At 54.8% G+C, this 20,412-nt stretch overlaps 4 protein-coding genes across 4 annotated transcripts in view; 2 read left to right on the top strand and 2 right to left on the bottom strand.

Moving 5' to 3' along the window:
• Positions 1-418: 418 nt before the first annotated feature.
• Positions 419-3,056, top strand: PSPN (persephin). Its single transcript, XM_067734044.1, has 2 exons — positions 419-2,541; positions 2,626-3,056. The coding sequence occupies exons 1-2, from the start codon at positions 2,388-2,390 to the stop codon at positions 2,931-2,933; spliced, it is 462 nt and encodes a 153-aa protein (XP_067590145.1). The 5' UTR covers positions 419-2,387; the 3' UTR covers positions 2,934-3,056.
• Positions 3,057-3,184: 128 nt separating this feature from the next.
• ALKBH7 (alkB homolog 7) lies at positions 3,185-5,092 on the bottom strand. The gene is made up of 4 exons (XM_067734043.1): positions 4,838-5,092; positions 3,805-3,978; positions 3,593-3,717; positions 3,185-3,414 (listed from the first exon to the last, which is right to left on the bottom strand). Exons 1-4 carry the CDS (start codon positions 5,039-5,041, stop codon positions 3,252-3,254), a joined length of 666 nt encoding a protein of 221 aa, XP_067590144.1. The 5' UTR covers positions 5,042-5,092; the 3' UTR covers positions 3,185-3,251.
• Positions 5,093-5,310: 218 nt separating this feature from the next.
• Positions 5,311-20,412, top strand: part of MLLT1 (MLLT1 super elongation complex subunit) — a 130,697-nt gene continuing 115,595 nt past the window's right edge. The window contains exon 1 of the mRNA XM_067734037.1: positions 5,311-6,099. Within this exon, the coding sequence (XP_067590138.1) occupies positions 6,097-6,099 (3 nt within the window). The 5' untranslated portion in view covers positions 5,311-6,096. The remainder of the gene's footprint in view (positions 6,100-20,412) is intronic.
• Positions 10,233-15,803, bottom strand: CLPP (caseinolytic mitochondrial matrix peptidase proteolytic subunit). Its single transcript, XM_067734042.1, has 6 exons — positions 15,532-15,803; positions 15,371-15,442; positions 14,714-14,810; positions 13,188-13,375; positions 12,173-12,278; positions 10,233-10,580 (listed from the first exon to the last, which is right to left on the bottom strand). The coding sequence occupies exons 1-6, from the start codon at positions 15,715-15,717 to the stop codon at positions 10,405-10,407; spliced, it is 825 nt and encodes a 274-aa protein (XP_067590143.1). The 5' UTR covers positions 15,718-15,803; the 3' UTR covers positions 10,233-10,404.

Consider the following 20,412-nt stretch of genomic DNA (forward strand, 5'->3'; position numbering starts at 1 on the left):
GTTCTCTCTTCAGCTGTGGCTTAGCCACCACCTAAACCATTCAGTACTTAGTTTCACTGTCTGTTTTCCAATTCTCCAAGTTATCTTTGTTTCTTTCTCAGATCAGCAGGTCTGTTTTGAGTGTCTGGCCCCTTCTGTTTTTGATCCCTTCTTTCACATTTTTAGTTTTAAGCATCCTTGACTTACAGTCTCCATCACACTCACCTAGGACCTGAAGCTCACGGGCATCCTGCTGTATCCTGACTCCTTTTCATGATCTGTTCTCGTGTTTTGGGATCTGGGATGGCGGACTCATGGCCAGCTCGGGCCTCTATCTGTGAGACTCCCGCATGGTCTGCTTTGCAGGCAAGTCCTTCCAGATGGTTTTTGCCTATGCTCCCAGCAGGTGCCCCAGAAGTCCTGTCCTGAGCCCATTTTAGGTGTGGTTCTCAGCTTGTGGCTCTGTCCCTACACGGCGACAAAATCCCAAACACCCTTCTTGCTGATCTTGGCGTCTGGCCCCTATTTTTCAACTTCCCAGTGATGTTTCTGGGGCTTCCCTTAGATGCTTACAAGTTGGTTAGGCGTTTATTTTATCTAGCATTGCTAGGAGTGCTGTAGCAGGAGGGCTTTTTGAGTTCGTGGATAGTCACGTTGCTGGAAGCGGAATTTGGCAGCAGGAGTACTTCTGAACCCCCGTTGGAGGGATCCAGCTGGGGGCAGGATGCCGGCCTTCCGTCTTGCCCAAGCTGGAGACTGCGAGTGGAAAACTTTCCCATCCAGTTCCACAGGCCCTTGGCTGCCGAGCGGGAATGCCTGAGACGCCAGGTTAATTCCTAGGAATGTCCCAGGTCATTCCACCCTCCCTCCCCATCCTTCCGCCAGGCCTTTTGGGAGAGAAGCAATGGCCCCTTGCCCTGGCAATTTCACCCCTGCTCTGCCTGCCACGTGGACCGAGGTCTAAGGCCTCCCCACCAGGCCGGGCCATGTGCCCCGGTGGTTCAGAGCAGGGGTCTTCCATTCAGCTTGACTTGGGTCCAAATCCCACCGGTGTTTCTTAATTCTGGGTGACTTTGGATAAGTGGCATTCCCACCCCCCTTCTGAAAGTAGTCTCAATAAACAGCGCAAGAAAAACCACACCAAAACCATTGAGGCGGTCCCCTGTGGGTGGAGTTGAGGTCCTCTCCATCTCTTGCTGATACAAAAGGCAGCGAATAACCCTGAGCTTGCATCTTGCCTCACCTGAGGAGGATGAGTTCCTGAGCAGGTGTCCTGGATCAGGGATGTGATTTGCACCTTCTGCAGCAAATGCTCAGCGGCTACCGATTTACAGTGCTACCAACAGGCGTGCCCGTGTCACACACACACACACACACACCCAGCCGGGTGTAAGCACACTTTGATGTCTGCCGATCTTGGGTGCACAGTCTCATCCGAGTTTTAAGCCAGTCTCACCTGCGTGAGATTGAGCACCTCGTCAAACCTCCACAAGCTGTTCGTATTTCCCTTGCCTCAGAAGCTCTCGCAACTGCACAGTGCCAGGCACCATGTTACACACTAAATGCGTCTTCTGTCTGTCCTCCCCACGTGGGAGGGACTCTGGTTTAGCCCCCTTTCACGGCTGGGGATGGAGGCTCACTTCCCTGGGGTGATGGGAAGGGCAGGGAGGTCGCCGGGACCAGGGTGGGGCCTAACCGCCCCTCTGCTCTGATGCCCTCTGACCCTAGGGCAGGACTGAGGTCCCAGGGGGCTCAGGTTGGCCTTCTAGAGACAGGAGTCCCTGCGGGGTGAGCTTCCTGCCCCTGGTGTCCCAGCTCTTGGCTGTCCCCGGGCCTCTCCCCTTTCCTGTTTTGATGCTGGCCCCGCCAGGCCCGGAGACAGGGGCATGATGTCTTAATCCTCCAGGCAGGAGCCACGATGGATTCCCCATCAGCTCACCCACCTGCCAACCCACCTCTTCCCCCTACCCACATCTGCTCTACCTGGTGCGTGACACAGGGGCTACTGAGCCCCAGCACCCTGCCCAAGTGGGGAGAGCCCCCAGTGGGGGACCCACGGGGCCCCCCACCTCTCCCTCCAGATGGCAGGTCGGGTGGGGACCCTGGTTGCCCGCCCTGGGCTCGGCCCTGGCTGCCGCCACGACACTCGTAAATCAGGGGGCGGAGGGGGTGTCGGAAATAGGTCTGTGGAATGTCTGGATGGGGTATGCGGGGGGTGTGCGCCCTTAACTCTTAGAAGGATGTGCGGTGTGGGGCAGGAGGAAAGGGACTGCCTGGGCCCCAGGTGTGGGACGCGGAGGCCTTTGTGACAGGGCAGCGGCCGGCAGTGAAGAGGTTATCTCCGCAGCTCGGGCGGGGGATAAATTGAGGACGCAGGGCATCTCCACCCTCAGGACCTGCCCGTCACCATGGCCACAGGACGAGTCCTGCTAGGCTCTCTGCTGCTCCTGACCCTGCACTTGGACCTCCGCGGGGGCCCTGGGGCCTGGGGGGCTTCGGTGGCAGAGGAGGAGCTCTTGTCTGAGCCAGTGGTGGACAGAGGGACCTGGAGGCCGCAGCTGGGTAAGGACCCCCAGAACCCCGTGCGCTCCCCGACTCCTTCCCGCCCAGACCCTGCCCGCTGTCAGCTGCCCCCTGTCCCCGCAGGCACCCGCCCGCGCCGAGCCCTGGCCGGTCCGTGCCAGCTGTGGAGCCTACCCTTGCCCGTGGCCGAGCTGGGCTTGGGCTACACGTCGGAGGAGACGGTCATCTTCCGCTACTGTGCCGGCAGCTGTCCCCGCGGCGCCCGCACCCAGCACGGCCTGACGCTGGCCCGGCTGCGGGGTCAGGGCCGAGCCCACGGTGGGCCCTGCTGCCGCCCCACCCGCTACGCCGATGTGGCCTTCCTCGACGATCACCACCGCTGGCAGCGGCTGCCCCAGCTCTCGGCGGCAGCCTGTGGCTGCGGCGGCTGAGAATGCCCGGCCTGGGGCCCTGCAGCCGCTGGAGGAGCTCAGCTGACTTATTTATTGGAGGCTTGGATGCTGAGGCGAAGAGAAGGGGAGGTGGTTTGGGCCGCCAGCAAGGGGCGCAATAAAGGAAACTGCTCCTCCAGCCTCGTGAGTGTGTGTCCTGCCGGGGATGCTCCCGACGGGTGGGCAGGTGGGGTCCCGGGCTTCCCCTGCAGATTCCAGCCCCCCAAAACAGCCGGTGCCAGGAAGGCCAGTTTGTCCACTCTCCAACTTTATTCACAAACACGGTGTCTTGAGCAGCTGGGGGGGAGGGCCCCGGGGTCAGCAGGGTGGGGGAAGCTGCCCGGGCTCCCCAGGCCCCATCCCCTCAGGGAGGGAGCGGCAGATCACAGAGATGCGTCGGCCCCGGGGAACCCGACGCTCCCCAAAAAAGGACTCTTCATCCCGAAGGATCTCGTGAGAGAAGTCATAACGGGCCAAACCCCTGCAAGAGAAAATAGAGGCTGTGGCCGGGTGGGGTGAGGGCAGCCCCTGTTCCAGGCAGAGCGCCTGCGGTGGGGGGTAGAGTCTGCTGTCAGGGCTGAAGGAGAGAAGGTGCTCAAAGTGCTGGGTGGGCATCTCAGGAGTTACTGGTGGGGTGGGGGCTCCCTGGCTGCCAGTACCTAAGGATGTAGAGGGAGCCCGGCTCCAGCAAGAGTTCCAGCCACTCCCCTGGCTCCTGGGTGTGCACCAGCCGCATGACGCTGGGAGACAGCAGGGACAGGCCAGCAATCGTGGATCCACAGAACTGGAAGAGGGGACACACTGGCAGGTGGGCTTTGGCCTGGCCGGCTCACCCCCAGCCGGGAACTCCAAGGCACTGGCCTCTGCACACCTTGATGCTGTCCACGTGTGGCTTGATGTACCCCCGAGGTTCCAGGTCCAGCACGTGCACCGAGGAGAGCAGGGTCTGGCCGGGGCCAAAGGCGGCTGCCTGCACACGCTGCAGGACCGACCGGCTTGCCTCTGACCAGCGCGACTTCTCTGTCTCTCGGAAGCCGTGGATGGCCTGCCCAGAGAGCTCAGGTCAAGCCTGGAAGCTCCCAGGGGGGAAAAGGGAAACTAAGGCACATTGTGGGGCTAGGGTGGGTTGGGGGAGAGGGTGGTGGAAGTGCAAAGCAAAGGCCTGGTTTTTCCAGCATGACCCTTGACCCCACCCTCAACTCACAACCTTGGTCCTATCTACCCCATGATGCTGGGTCTCAGACCCCAACCCTGACCCATCTGGGTCTGGCCTTAGTCGTTTTTTAAAAAATATTATTTATTTTTGGCTGTGTTGGGTCTCCGTTGCTGCGCGCAGGCTTTCTCTAGTTGCGGCGAGCGGGCTTCTCATTGCGGTGGCTTCTCTTGTTGTGGAGCACGGGCTTCAGTAGCTGTGGCGTCTGGGCTCAGGAGTTGTGGCACATGGGCTTAGTTGCTCCGTGGCGTGTGGGATCTTCCTGGACCAGGGATCGAACCCCTGGCCTCAGTCCTTTCTACCCACCATCAGGCTCCAATTCAGTCCCAGATGCCGTCCCTAATGCTGGCCCAGCTTCAATATTCACAACATGATCCCACCCAACACCAGGTCCATCCCCAACCCGTGACCCTCCCTCACTCCCTCCACACCGTTTCCGCCCCTAACTTTGGTCCTGTTCCCCAAACACCCCTCAGTTCCAGGTTCTGCCTCCTGTTACGACCCAGCCCTCATGTCCAAAGCGCTCTCCCTGCCCGCAAGGCCCCTCCCTCAGCTTCAAGACACTGCCCCCATTCCCAGGTCCCGCCCCCAGATGTAGCCTCGCCCACCCCAGGGCTCCACTCCCCGTCCCGCCCCTAACGTCCCAGGTCCCGCCCCGCTGTGGCTCCGCCCCCAGCGCCAGCAGCCTCACCGCGTCCCAGTGATCGTACTCGTATCGACGGCGGCGCAGCTGGGGTTCCAGCTCGCTGCTCAGTGTCTCCTCCTCGGCCGCGCTCAGGAAGCCGGGCCGTACCACGGCCGCGTCCCGTAGGCGGCTTAGCACGGCCGGCCCCGAGCCCCGCACCCAGCCCTGCCCGGCCACGCTCCGCAGCGCTAGCCGCCCACTCCCGGCCATAGCCCCGGAGCCGGGTCGTGGAAGCTGCCGGGGTCAGGAGCACGCCCCCGCCCCAGAGCCATTGGCTGTGGTTACGCCGAGTCCTTCCAGCGATTGGCGTTTCTCAGAGTCCCGCCTCTCGCTCAAGGCTACTGGTTGTTAGTCGGCTCGCCCTCTCGAGCTATTGGCTCTCCCCATAATCCACCTCCTCTCCCGCGGTATTGGGCGCCATCGACCGCAGTGACTCAGACTAATGGCTGTGCCTAAAGTCCGTCTTCCAGAGGGCGGGGCGGCGGTGGGCGAAGGCTTGATAGGGCCGGGGGTCAGAGGTCAGGGGTCATAGAAGGATTGGGCCAAGGCTAGAGGTTAAGGGCAGAGTACAGCTAGGCTGAGATCTAGGGGTCAAGGGAGTGACGTCAAGGCTGTGATTATGGGCTGGGGCCAGGTTTGTGGAGTTAGGGGATTCAGTCAAAGGTCAAAGCGAGGCGCCTCCCGTTCCCCCTCTCTTTACTGGGTCATTCCCACCCCCATACAAACAGCCTGGCTCCCAGCTTAAAAACAGGACATAAACAAAAGATCCTCTTCCTTTAATGGTAGAATTGTCATGTCACCATTTTGCAGGCCTTATTGGAATATTGGTGGTTCTAGACAAGGACCCTCATTCCCTCCTAACGTCATGAAAGAGGGACAACTGGATTTAATGTGCCTCCTGCTAGGAGGCACCCTCAACTGAGAGGTCATTTGCCAAAAAGCGGAACGTGAATCCGATCAGATTTGTCTAGATTCATACACCAGGTTACCGGAAATACCAAGGACAGAATCACATCATCAAAATTCAGACAGCGGGAAAGTCCACAAGACAAACAACGATGTTTCTCCAACCGGTGAATTTCAAGGAAAGAGAAGAAAAAGAGGGAGAGATTGAGAGATTAAGGGGAAACCTGCAGTAATAAGACACTTAAAGATTTATCAACCAGCGGCAATGCCTGCACCTTATTGGGATCCTGATTGGAACAAACTAAAAAAAAGAAATAGCGACAGCCAGGGAAATTTTGACATGGGTTGAATATTCGACCATGGTAAGTGTTGTTATTTTTTTAAAGTTTGAAAATGATATTGTGGTTGTCTTTTTAAAGATTCCTTATCCTTTTGTCTATTTATTTATTTTTTAAATTTTTACAGTTTTTTTTTTTTTTTTGCGACACTGCTTGGCATGTAGGATCTTGGTTCCCTGACCAGGGGTTGAACCTGTACCCCCTGCAGTGGAAGCGTGGATTCTTAACCACGGGACCACCAGGGAAGTCCCTATTTACTTATTTATTTATTTAGTTTTAGCTGCGTTGGGTCTTCGTTTTGGGGGCCGGCTTTCTCCAGTTTTGGCGAGCGGGAGCTACCCTTCATTGCGGTGCACAGGCTTCTCATTGTGGTGGCTTCTCTTGTTGCGGAGCACGGGCTCTAGGCACTTGGGCTTCAGTACTTGTGGCATGTGGGCTCAGTAGTTGTGGCTCATGGGCTCTAGAGCGCAGGCTCAGTAGTTGTGGAGCACAGGCTGAGTTGCTTCACGGCATGTGGGATCTTCCCGGACCAGGGCTCGAAAACCCGTGTCCCCGGCATTGGCAGGCAGATTCTTAACCACTGCGCCACCAGGGAAGTCCCCATATTTATTTATTTATTTATTGGCTGCGTTGGGTCTTCGTTGCTGCACGCGGGCTTTCTCTAATTTCAGCGAGCAGGGGTTACTCTTGGTTGCGGTGCGCTGGCTTCTCATTGCAGTGGCTTCTCTTGTTGCGGAGCATGGGCTCTAGGCACATGGGCTTCAGTAGTTGTGGCACACGGGCTCCGTAGTTGTGGCTCGCGGGCTCTAGAGCGCAGGCTCAGTAGTTGTGGCGCACGGGCTTAGTTGCTCCGTGGCATGTGGGATCTTCCCGGACCAGGGCTCGAACCCGTGTCCCCTGCATTGGCAGACGGATTCTTAACCACTGAGCCACCAGGGAAGCCCCCATTTATTTTTATTTTTTTTATTTTTTAAATTTGTTTTTGGCTGCGTTGGGTCTTCGTTGCTGTGCGTGGGCTTTCTCTAGCTGTGGCAAACGGGCTACTCTTTGTGTGGTGAGCAGGCTTCTCACTGCGGTGGCTTCTCTTGTTGCAGAGCACAGGCTCTAGGGGCGCAGGCTTCAGTAGTTGTGGCTCACAGGCTCTAGAGTGCAGGCTCAGTAGGTGTAGCGCACGGGCTTCCTTGCTCCGCGGCATGTGGGATCTTCCCGGACCAGGGCTTGAACCCGTGTCCCCTGCATTGGCAGGTGGATTCTTAACCACTGTACCACGAGGGAAGTCCCCCCGTATTTATTTTTCATTAACTTTCTTTTTTGAATGAAAGATTCTTTAAATTCCGTAGTGCTTTATAATTTTCAAAAGTTTTACACACACGATTTCATATAATCCCATAATAACCCTTTTTTAAATCCCCTACGCCTATATTGCCCCTCTCCCCTTCCCTCTTCCCACTGGTAACCACTAGTTTGTTCTCTGTATCAGGGGTCCTCAACCCCTGGGCCGCGGACTGGCCTTTTTGGAACCGGACTGCACAGCAGGAGGTGAGTGGCAGGCAAGCAAGCGAAGCTTCATCTGCTGCTCCGCATCGCTCCCCATCGCTCGCGTTACCACCCCCAATGTCCTTGGAAAAGTTGTCTTTCACAATTGACTAGTTTGTTGTACTTCTTTAGATTCCACATATTAGTGATACCATACAGAATTTGTCTTTCTGTCTGACTTAATTCACTTAGCTTAATACCCTCCAAGTCCATCCATGGTGCTGCAAATGGCAAAACCTCGTTCTTTTTCATGGCTGAGTAGTATTCCACCGTGTATATATACACCACATCTTCTTTATCCATTCCTCTGTTGATGGACACTCTGGTTGCTTCCATATCTTGGCTATTGTAAATAACACTATGAACATTGGGGTGCATGTACCTTTTCTAATTGGAGTTTTTGTTTTTTGGGGATATATACCCAGGAGTGGAATTGCTGGGTCATGTGGTAGTTCTATTTTTAGTTTTTTGAGACATAAAGATTCCTTATCCTTTTAGAAATACATACCGAAATATTTACAGATGAAATGAAAAGCTGAATGAAGCCAAATTAAAAAGTCCTCTGGGGCTTCCCTGGTGGTGCAGTGGTTAAGAATCTGCCTGCCAATGCAGGGGACACGGGTTCGAGCCCTGGTCCAGGACGATCCCACATGTCACAGAGCAACTAAACCCGTGAGCCACAACTACTGAGCCTGTGTGCCTAGAGCCCGTGAGCCACAACTACTGAGCCCGTGTGCCACAACTCCCGCACGCCTAGAGCCCGTGCTCCGCAACAAGAGAAGCCACCGCAGTGAGAAGCCCGCGTACCACAACGAAGAGTAGCCCATGCGTAGCAACGAAGACCCAATGCAACCAAAAATTATAAATAAATAAAACAAATAAATTTTTTTAAAAGCCCCCTGAATTAAAAAAAAAAAAAAGAAATTGACCTCAACACACCCTCCAGTGACAGCCCCAAGTTCTCTGTTCTCCTTGACAGCAAAATTCCTTAAAAGACTTGTTTAGCTCCAATATTTTCCAGCCCCTTCTCTCTGGCTCCACTCCAATCTGGTTTTTGGCCCCCAAAGCACCGAAAGTGTTCTTATTTATCTAAGGCCACTCGTGATTTCCGAGGTCCAAACGCCATAGCCAGTTCTCAGCCTGACCACTAAGTCATAGACATGCTGAAGTCTCCTACATTTTTATTTCCAACCCTGACCCCAGACTTACCCATCCCCTGGGATGTCTGGGGCACTTGGACATCAAACGTCCAAAACCGGCTTCTGATCGTGGCCCCCAATCCTGCTCCTCCTGAACTTTCCCAGGAACGTCTTATCTTTCCTTCCATCTTTCTAGCTGCTTTGGGCCAATGCCTTGGAGTTTTGGGAGGTGACTTTCTCTCTCAAATTTCACATTGCAGCTGACAGCCATGCCTGTAGTTTTTGTTTTGTTTTGTTTTTTGCAGTACACAGGCCTCTCACTGCTGTGGCCTCTCCCGTTGCGGAGCACAGGCTCCGGACGCGCAGGCTCAGCGGCCATGGCTCACGGGCCCAGCCGCTCCGCAGCATGTGGGATCCTCCCGGACCGGGGCACGAACCCGTGTCCCCTGCATCGGCAGGCGAACTCTCAACCACTGAGCCACCAGGGAAGCCCCTTGCCTTTAGTTTTTATTTATTTGAAAAATTTATTATTATTATTATTTTTGACTGTGTTGGGTCTTCGTTGCAGTGTGTGGGCTTCGCATTGCGGTGGCTTCTCTTGTTACAGAGCACAGGCTCTAGGCATGTGGGCTCAGTAGTTGTGGCGCACGGACTTAGTTGCTCCTCGGCATGTGGGATCTTCCCAGACCAGGGATGGAACCTGTGTCCCCTGCATTGGCATAAGGATTCTAAACCGCTGCGCCACAGGGGAAGTCCCAGCCCTGCCTTTAAAAGCTGGCTAGAATCTGACCTCTCTCACCACGTGTCGGGAGCCGTCAGCCTTCCTCTGGGTGATTACAAGTTTCCTCACTGGTCTCCTGGTTTCTGTGCTTGCCGCTCTCCACCCACCACTCTGTGGTTCCTTTTTCTTCTTCTTCTTGAAACCCTCTATGGGGCATCTCCCTCCTTGCTCAGACCTACCAGGCCTTTTACGACCTGTATTCCTCCCCTTCCTGCTCTCATCTTCTCCTCTCTCCCCCTCACTCTCTCCAGCCACCCCAGCCTCCTCGTGCTTCCGCCCATGTGCCAGCCACAGTCCCGCCACAGGGCCTTTGCACTTGCCATGCCGTCTGCCTAGACTGCTGTCTCCCAAGATAGCAAGCTTGCTCCCCCCACCCTCTGCAAAGACCTCCTTCAGGTCTTTGCTCAAATGTCACCCTCTCAGCAAGGCCTTTGCAGGCCACCCCATCTAAAACTGTCACACACACACACACACGTTGCATACCTCTTGCCCTGACTTTTTAAAAAACTGTCTACTCCCACAAGAATGTAAGTTTCTTCCAGACAGGGATTTCTGTGTTTTCTTCCCAGTAAGTTGCGGCCTCTGGAGCAGTGCCTGGAATGTAGGCTCAGTAGCTTTGCTGAAGTTAGGAAGCTGAAGGTCAGGGTGTAGGCACACGTGTGCCGTGGTGGAGGATGGAGGGAAGCCACCACAGCCGGGAGCAAAGTCTGCAAAGATTTAATTTAAAATCACAGTGTCTCAGCTGGGATACCCACCCGGAGGGGCACCCCCAAATCCAGAGTTCCTCAAGGGTCCCCTCTAGGCTCAGTGTCGAGGGCTGGGCAGGCCTGGCGCCTCCACTTTCCTCCGGAGGGTGAGGGTGAGGGGCAGCTCTCAGGCATTCGCTGGGGCAGGTTCTGCCACTGCTGCCGCCGCCGCCACCGGCTCCTTCTGCACCAGCTCAGGCTCGTCCTCACCGTCCTGGGGAGGGTGGACCAGAACCTTGTCCAAGATGCCAAACTCCTGGGCCTCCATGGGGCTCATGTAGCGGTCCCTCTCCATGGCTGACTCTGCGGGGGAAGCAGAAGTGGGATGAGGGTGGTTAAGAGTGGAGACCTGGGGCCACGTTTGGGTCCCCGATCCACCCAAGTCCTCCTTGTGTGATCTTGGCCTCCCTGTCTCTGCGCCTCAGTTTCCCCATCGGTAAAACACCTGTTTCAGTTTTGTGTGTGTGTGTGTGTGTGTGTGAACTTATTGATGTGTAAGTGCACATCCAGGAAAAGGTGTGGATCATGGAAGTGGACAGTGTGGTGATTTTCAGACTGAACCCACCCACGTGGCTGGCACCTAGATCAGAGCCCCCCGAAACCCCGTCGGGGCCATGTCTAGTCACTAACTGTCCCCACCCACTACCCTAACAGTGGCCTAATGGCATGGATCCGTTATGCCAGTTTTTGCCCCTTAAACACATAACCACAGGGACTTCCCTGGTGGTCCAGTGGTTAAGACTCTGCGCTTCTACTGCAGGGGGTGCAGGTTCAATCCCTGGTCTGGGAACTAAGATCCCCGCATGCTGCGTGGCACAGCCAAAAAAATTAATTAATTAATTTAACAAGTAAATAAAGAAACACATAACCACTGAGCATTTACTCCTTCTTCCACTCAGCACTGTGTTTCTGAGATTCATCCAGGCTGTGGACCGGTCCTCATGGCGGTACAGCATCCCACCTCATGACTAAGCACCACCACTGACCACTCATTCCCCTGCTGTCAGGCGTTTCGGTATTTTCCCGTTTGGGACCATAGGAATGGGGCTGCATTCCTGACTACATCTTTGGACAGAAGCACTCAATTCCCTCGGTTATACGCCGAGCAGAACCACCACGCATCTTTCTGCGTGTTCAGCCTCAGTGCCTGACAGCTTTCGGAAGTGGCTGTATGGTTTTCACCGCCGCCTGCAGTGGATAAACGTTCCAGTGGCTCCACGCTCCCCTCAGCACTTGGGGGTGTCAGTATCTTCTATTTGAGCCGTTCCAGTGGATTGAAATGGTATCTCATCGTGGCCTTGATTTGCCTTTCCTGATGATGTCATTATTAAACATCATCACTAGAAGTGATGAGCCTCCTGACTTCTGTTTCTTGACCATTTGGAATATTCTTTGTGGGAGACCCTGTTCAAAACCTTTGGACCTATTTCTTTTTTTTGTTTTGGCCGCGCTGCATGGCTTGCGGAATCTTAGTTTCCCCGACCAGGGATTGAACCCGAGCCCTCGGCCATGAAAGCACGGAGTCCCAACCACTGGAAAGCCCGGGAATCCCCCTGGACCTAGTTCAATGACGTTTTGGGGAGGCTCCTGTAAATGAGTCTTTTTAAAGTGCTCAGAACAGGGGTTCTCAACGCGGGTGGGTTCTGATCCCCAGGGGATGCTGGGCGATGTCTGGAGACAGTTTTGGCCGTCACAACTGGAGGTGCTGCTGGCATCTAGTGGGCAGCGCCCCGGGATGTGCCACACCTCCTACAGTGCCCAGGCAGGCCTCCATCACAGAATGATCCAGCCCTGGTGTCAGCAGCACAGAGGTCCAGAGGCCTGACCCGTACATATGTGTTGGTTACAATAGAAGGGAGCAGCTGGGGGCCTGCGTGGGGCAGGAGGGTGCTCACCGATCACGTGCAGGCTCTGTTTGGTGTGCTTGGCGTAGATGCCGTAGAGCTGCTTCTTGAGTTTAATGATTTCCTCCGCCTGGATGGCGATGTCTGTGGCTTGGCCCTGGGGGGTCGTCCCAAGAGGGAGAAGGTTGCGATCAGCATCTGCCACTCACGGGGAGACTGGAGATGGGACTCGGAAGCCTGCCCTGGGCGTCGGCTGCCAGTTTTCAAGCAGGTGGGACAGGGCTTTGTGAGTCCCTCCACAGCCTGCTTCAACCTCACCGCCTCCAGGAAGGCTTCCGGAATCAACTCTATGTTCTTATTTTCTGCAGCTGGGGCCTCCCTGACCAGGAGGAACAGCTCCTCCCAGGGCAGCTAATTCCTAAAGATTTTCAACCGCTGTCCAGAGTACACTTCTCACGTGCAAAGCAGCCAATCCAAGCCCACATCCCCAACACCTCCTCTATTCTCACACCCTGGGTCACCATCCCCCTGCCCCATCGCCCCAGGGTACCAGACAACTAGGGACAGTCCCTACACCCCAGAGCCCACTGCAACTACTTACGCTAGCCAGTCTTAAGCCTCGCTCATTCCTGCCCGCACAAACCACAATGAAGGCTCTTGCCTGCACTTTCCTCCCGACCAACCCTGGTGCCTCTCTCTCTGCGTGGCCCCCGTGGCCTGGCACACTCCCTCCTCTTGGGATCTGTGAGTAACAAACTGTCTTTTCAATGGCAGCCCTCTCCTGACCTCTTGGCCTCACTATACCTGCACATTAATAAAACCTACTTCTTTTGTTGTTGTTGGCCAAGCCACGTGGCTTGCGGCATCTTAGTTTCCCGACCAGGGATTGAACCCGCGCCCTCAGCAGTGAAAGCGTGGAGTCCTAACCACTGGACCGCCAGGGAAGTCCCCAAAACCTACATTTTAAAACATTCACACCCCCACGTGGCTTCCGTCTGTCCGGCTGGTCCTTCTGTCTAGACCCCCACCCCCATCCCCAAAGCAGCTCACGGGGCCCGGCACTCACCCGGGCGCCCCCGGAGGGCTGATGGATCATGATGCGGGAGTTGGGGAGCGAGTGGCGCATGCCCGGGGTGCCAGCGGCCAGAAGCAGGGAGCCCATGCTGGCCGCCTGGCCCACGCACCACGTGCAGATGGGGTTCAGGATGTACTGCATCGTGTCGTAGATGGCCAGGCCCGAGGTCACCACGCCACCTGTGGGTGGAGGGGGGCAAGTGAGGGGCTGTGCCCTCCTTTCCCTGGGGCAGCCTCTGGCCCTGGGGAGGGCTGGTGAAGCCCTTTAAAGCCGGGGTCCCAAACACAAGTACTACCAGGGATAGGAAGGTGACAGAAGCAGGTGACACAGGCCAGGTGGGAGCAAAAGATGAGGACTTGCTCCAGAGTGAGCTGACAGCTGCCACACGTGCATGTGGGCCCAGGGCGGGGGCCAGATCTGCCAAACTTTCAAGAGAAACTAGAAATTGGGAGCGCAGTGGCTAAGAGTGAAGGCTCTGGAGCCAGCCCGCCTGGGTCTGGCCCCCTGGCCGGGCAGTTACTCATGTGTGGCCTGGGGCAAGTCACTCAGACTTTTGGAGCTGCAGCGCCTCCCTGCAGATTGCAGATGACTAAACAGCATCGATCACGCGAGGCTGTGTGAAGATAAAATGAATTAAATGCCTATCAAGTGCTTAGAGAAGTGCCTGGCACAGTAAACGACCAATCAGGATTGGCTATTCAGGGAACTCCCTGGTGGTCCGGTGGTTAGGACTCAGCACTTTCACTGCCATGGGCCTGGGTTTGATCCCTGGTCAGGGAACTAAGATCCCGCAAGCTGCAGGGCACGGCCAAACAAAACAAAACAAAACAAAACAAAAAGTTTGGCTATTCTCCCTTTTCTTGTGGGGGCAGGACAGAATCTACCAATTTAAAAATCTCGACAACCAAGTCAGGTTGGTAAAAACGTTATTTGTGGACTTCCCTGGTGGCGCAGTGGTTAAGAACCTGCCTGCCAATGCAAGGGACACGGGTTCGAGCCCTGGTCTGGGAGGATCCCACATGCCACGAAGCAACTAAGCCCATGGGCCACAACTATTGAGCCTGCGCTCTAGAGCCCGCGAGCCACAACCACTGAGCCTGCGTGCCACAACTAGTGAAGCCCACGCGCCTAGAGCCCGTGCTCCGCAACAGAGAGGAGCTACCGTAATGAGAAGCCCGCGCACCGTAACGAAGAGTAGCCCCCGCTCGCTGCAGCTAGAGAATGTCCGCGCGCAACAACGAAGACCGAACGCAGCCAAAAATAAATAAATAAATTTATTAAAAACAAAACAAAACAAACACGTTACCTGTGAGATCAAACAGGCAGGTTCAGGTGCCTGTTTAAAAGCAAGGGAAGAGGCAGCTTTTGGAGGTTTCAAGGCATTTTGGGGGGATTCTGAAGGAAGCTCTGCACCCTTTCTTGCTCCAGAGAGAGGACATCCCTGATTGGGGTCTCAGTCCCCCGGAGGACCCTGGCACCGGGGGAAGACCCTGGCACCGGGGGAAGGCCCTGCTCACCGGGGCTGTTGATATACATGTGGATGGGCTTCTTGTTGCTCTCCGATTGCAGGAACAGCAGCTGCGCGATGACCAGACTGGCGACACTGTCGTCGATCTGCAAGTGGGGCGGGGAGGGGTGTCCCCAGATAGGGGTGGAGGCATAAGGGAGGCAGTTATGGGTCGGCTGAGGATGAGTCAGGGCACCAGAATGGGGGTCAGAGCCCAAGGAAGATGGATCAGGAAGACTTCAGAACCCAGGAGGTGATGTGGTGCGGGGTGGGGCTGGGGGGATCCAGACCCAGGTGGTTTGGCTTACAGGAAGGGTGGGGTCCGTACACACTGGGCCCAGGAAGGGAAGGGGTAAGGAGGCTGGGGAGAGTGATTGGAGCCCAGGATTGGGGAGGAGGGTCATTGGTGAGGGAGCGAGTCAGAGATTAGGAAGGGAGAAGCAGAGGATTTAAGGAAGGCGTAGAAAGGGTACTAAGGGCCAGGAAGGAGGATCAGAGGGTTTATGTGCCCTGGAAGGGGGGTGGGTGTGGGTGTCAGGTTGGGACAAGAGCGGAGCCTAGGGAGGAACGTCAAGGGGGGTAAGTCCGGATATCAAGGACGTGTGAGGGGGAGGGGAGCAGGGGGTCTGGGCAGGCGCAGGGGAGGATCCGTGCACGGGGCACTCACCGGGCCCATGACGCACACGATGCGCTCCCGCAGCAGCCGAGAGTAGATGTCATAGGCGCGCTCGCCGCGACCCTGGAGGAGAAAGATGGGGGTGAGGGTCAGGGACCCTCCGTGCCCCAGCCCTCTCACCCCCGGGCCGTGTCCCCGCCTGGCCACTGTACCGTCTGCTCCACCACGATGGGAACGAGCGGGAGCGCCCGGGCCGCCGTCGCGTGCAGGCTCCGCTGCAGGGCCAGGCTGTTCTCGGGTGTCCGCTGCGGGGGAAAGCGGGCGGCGAGGCGAGACCCCAGTGCGGGGCACAGACCTGCTGCAACCCGGACCCCCCCAACCAATATTTGGGGCCACATCGCAGCGCAAGTTCCTCTGTAAGATGCCGGAACTACAACTCTCGGCGTGCTCTGCGCCCACGGCGCTTGCTCAGGAGGCCGCCCACTTCCGGGAAGCGTGGGGGCACGTTTAGGGGTGGGGCGAGGGCGGGGCGGAACCTGAAAGGGTGTGGCCAGAGAAGGGACGCTGGAGCGGAGTCGGGAGCTACTTTAAAGCCGCAGTTTGTGTCTCTTTCCCAAAGAATCGTCATAGTTTTCTGCTCTTCCTTGCTTATTTCAAAAATCAATTCCGGGGCTTCCCTGGTGGCGCAGTGGTTAAGAATCCGCCTGACAGTGCAGGGCACACGGGTTCGAGCCCTGGTCCGAGAAGATCCCGCATGCCGCGGAGCAACTAATCCAGTGCGCCACACCTACTGAGCCAGCGCTCTAGAGCCCGTGAGCCACAACTACTGAGACCGTGCACCACAATAAGAGAAGCCACTGCAGTCAGAAGCCCGTGCACCGCAACGAAGAGTAGCCCCTGCTCGCCGCAACTAGAGAAAGCCTGCACGCTGCAACGAAGACCCAATGCAAACATCAACAACAAAAAAATCAACTCTGTGCTCTCACTGGGCCTGGGCCTCAGGAATGATCTTCTAGCCTGGTGGGACCGACTCCTCCTGAGACCTTCCCATCAGTCTCTGGTTACGCGTGGGACAGAGGGAGGGACCTCAGGATGCGGAAGCCCAAGGGAGGGAGTTGCGAAATTGGCCTGGAAGGTCGGTCTGGGAAGGCTTCCTAGGAGGAGCAGGCATTGGAGCTGGGCTTTGAAGGATGTATAGGAGTTTGTTAGGTAGGGAAAGGCGTTCCTGGCAAGAGAGAAGACAATGGACAAAGGTGTGGGGGAGAAAGAAGGCTCCTGGTAACGGTTGGGACCTCTCTTTGCCTCCACATCTTCTCAAGGTGGATTCTTTTTCATCTTTCAGTTCAAATGTCGCCTCAGAGTTGTCCCTTATTTTGTCCCCAGAGCCTAGAACCTTGCCTGGCACACAGTAGATGCTCATAAACTACACTTTGAACCCAGAGATGAAGCAGTGATAAAGGAGGAAGGTTAAGAGCTGAGGGCTTTGAATTCAACTATACTTCAATAAAAAATAAATTAAAAAAATAAAAAGTTATTCCATTTAAGGTAACTTTTGGGGGTAAATTAAATATTTCAAAACTTAAAAAAAAAAGTTTAGGGCTTTGGAGGCAGCTGCCCCACATGGCAAGCCTGGCTCAACCACTGACTTGCTGTGTGATCTTAGGTGCATTGCTTAACCCCTCTGAGCCTGAAGTTTCTCATTTGGAAGATGGTGATGGTCAAACCAATCTCACAAGGAAGGATTTAAGGATACCTGCTGCTGAGGCAGCATATTGACATCCCCTGAGTTTAAATCTTGGCTCCACTACTTACAAGTTGTGTGTCCCTGAGCCTTAGTTTCCTCTCTATGAAGTGGACATAATGATAATAACCTACATCCTAGGGTCGTTGAGCGTAAGGTCCTCCGAATGGGACCTGGAATGTAGCAAGTGTTCGATTTGTATTAGCTACTGATGTGTATTACTGTGTTAGATCAGCAACCATGGGCATCCAAGAAGTCCTCCCAAATGAGAGTCCATTTGAGGTGGGTTTTGATGCATATGTAGGAGTTCACAGGCAGACCATTCCTGATTGCTGGACTCCAAACTTGATGCTGGGTGCCCTAGATAAGGGTAGTTTTGTGCCCTCCGTGCCCACAGGGGATCCCATCCTGATGGGGGGGTAGAGCAGGACAAAGACACTCCCCGCCTTATGGAATCAGGGGCAGGATAGAGGGAAGGATATGGAAGTGGAAGAGTTTGGAGGAGGCCTTGGAGGCACCCCTGGTGCTGGGAGTGGTGTTTCCTCAGCAGTGACTGAAGAGGTGGGTGGGCAGCATGGGCCGTCCCAGTTTCTGCTGTGAGTGAGGTGGGGGCCCTGCCCAGCCAGTTCCCCTGAGGCCTGAGCTCCCGCCGTGCCGCCGGGGAGAAGGGCTGTGCCATCAGTTGCTGCAGCCCCAACAGTCACCCTGCACTGACACTGCTCCACACCCCCGCCCTCACTGCTGTGGTTTCACCTGCTCTATCTAGGCACAGTTCAACTATTATACATTTCGTATCTGCCACCACCGTCCTCGTAACTACCCTCAATAAGGCCTTCGTAAGTGTCGCAACTTCACCCCTGCCCTGGCCTTGCTGTCGTTTCATTCAGCAGCCTGAGTGATCCTCGCCACACAGCTTGTAGGAGCTCAGTTCCCTGACCAGGGATTGAACCCAGGCCCTCAGCAGTGAAAGCGTGGAGTCCTAACCACTACAGCACCAGAGAACTCCCCAGAAGCTAATTAAACCATATCCCTCCCTTACCTAAAACCCTCCCCTTGGTTCCCCATCACCCCTGCTGACCTCTGCCCTCCTTTCCTTCCACCCTCCCTTTCCCGCTTGGCTCCAGGGACCACGCTGGCCAGCTTTCTGCCGTCCAGCCACCTGACCTCTGCTCGTGTCCTCTGCCTGAATCTTGTTCGTTCCCAAAAGTCTCCACTCAAACGCCACCTCCTTGGAGAAGCCTTATGAAGTGATACTTATCCGTACTTTGGGCAACGCCTTCTGATATATTCTATTTTATCCTCTGCTATTCCATTTCTTTTAAACTGGGATTTCTCCACCTCGGGACTATTGACATTCTGGGTTGCATGGTTCTTTGTTGGAGCGGGGCCGTCCTGGGCACCGTAAGATGTGGAGCAGCATCCCTGGCCTCCACCCATTAGATGCCAGTAACACCGTCCCCATCATAACAACCAAAACCTGTCTCCGACATTGCCAAGTCGCTGCTCTCCCCCCCCGCCCCCGGGGCAAAATTGCTTCCAGTTGAAAATCACTGATTTAAATTAAAGTGGGTGGGGTCTTTCCTGGTGGCACAGTGGATAAGACTCCGCGCTCCCAATGCAGGGGGCCCGGGTTTGATCCCTGGTCAGGGAACTAGGTCCCACATGCATGCCGCAACTAAGAGTTCACATGCCACAACTAAGGAGCCCACCTGCCACAACTAAGACCCGGCACAACCAAATAATTAATTAATTAATTAAAGTAGGTGGTGACCTGAAATGAAAAAAAAGCAACTTTGAACAGTACCTGGCATGTTGTAGGCACCCAAATATTTAATGAGTGCCTGATTTCTCCCAACTTTGTTTGCTCTGAATATTCCCAGTGAATGAATGAATGAATGGGGTGGGAGAGAGGAAGGATCGATTCTGACTCTTGACTGCAAATCAACCAATCCGGATTTGGTTATCACTCCGTGATCAGAGAGAAACTCCGATCACTGCTACCTTTTCTGGGGTGAACGCAAAACAGGCCTGTTGAATTGATAGGAATTGAAAATTTAAAAAAGAAACAGAAACCCTGAGGGCTGAAGAGGCTGTGGGTAAATGGATTCTCCCATTCAAAGGCTCACCGAGACATTGCTACAGCTTCTCTGGAAACAAAGTTGACCCCAAATTTCAAATTCTCATAATCTACTTCTAATGACTCATTTTTAGGAAAGGATCAAAAGTAAGATTTAGCCACAGGGCTGTTTATGGCAGAACAGATCTTCCTTGGCTAATGATGGTGTTACATCTGATAAACCCATTGTAGGTTGAAAACATGGTAAGTCGAAAGTGCATTATGGGGAACTCCCTGGCGGTCCAGTGGTTAGGACTCGGCGCTTTCACTGCCGGGGCCCGGGTTCAATCCCTGGTCTGGGAACTAAGATCCCACATGCCACGCAGCCCACCCCCCTGCTAAATGCATTACAAACATCGTAGCTTAGCCCAGCTTACCTTAAATGTGCTCAGAGCACCTGTATTAGCCTGTAGTTGGGCAAAACCATCTAACACAGACTATTTCATAATAAAGTGTTGAATATCTCAAGTAATTTGTTGAATACAGATGGTCCCTGATTTACAGTAGTTCAACTCACAAGCTTTTGACTTTACAGTGGTACGAAACTGACATGGATTCAGCATTTCGAATTTTGAATTTTGATCTTTTCCCAGGCTAGAGGTAGGTCCGATACTATCTCTCTCTCTCTCTCTCTCTCTTTTTTTTTTGGCCGAGCCCCACACGGCTTGTGGGATCTTAGTTCCCCGACCAGGGATTGAACCTGGGTCCCCACAGTGAAAGCGCCGGGAGCTAACCACTGGACCACCAGGGAGTTCTCCCGATACTGTCTCTTGATGCTGAGCAACAGTAGGGAACCACAGCTTCCAGCCAGCCGCATGATCGTGAGGCTAGACAACCACACGCTTACAACCATTCTGTACCCAGACAACCATTCAGTCTCCCTGACAGTCTGGAGGTTGGCATGCAGGGTGGGTAGGGGGGTTGTGGACCACGAAGTCTCCAGAGACCTCCTCCTTCCAGCTCGCACCTCAGCCATCCCTGGGCTGGGCCCCTCCTGTCTTCAAGGTCCAAAGTACAGCTTCAGCTAGCACTGAATTCCCATTCCAGGAAGCTGGATGGAGCAAGGGAGGAAAGAACAGGCAAGGATGCATGCCAGCCAATCTTTAAAGAAGGCTGCCCCTCACCCCTCCACTTTTTTGGGGTTGCATAGCATTCCATTCTATAGAAGACCCTTAATTAATTAATTAATTTTTAAAAATTAATTTTTATTGGAGTATAATTGCTTTACAATGTTGT

Source organism: Pseudorca crassidens, chromosome 3, assembly GCF_039906515.1.
Source record: "Pseudorca crassidens isolate mPseCra1 chromosome 3, mPseCra1.hap1, whole genome shotgun sequence".
NCBI lineage: Eukaryota > Metazoa > Chordata > Mammalia > Artiodactyla > Delphinidae > Pseudorca > Pseudorca crassidens.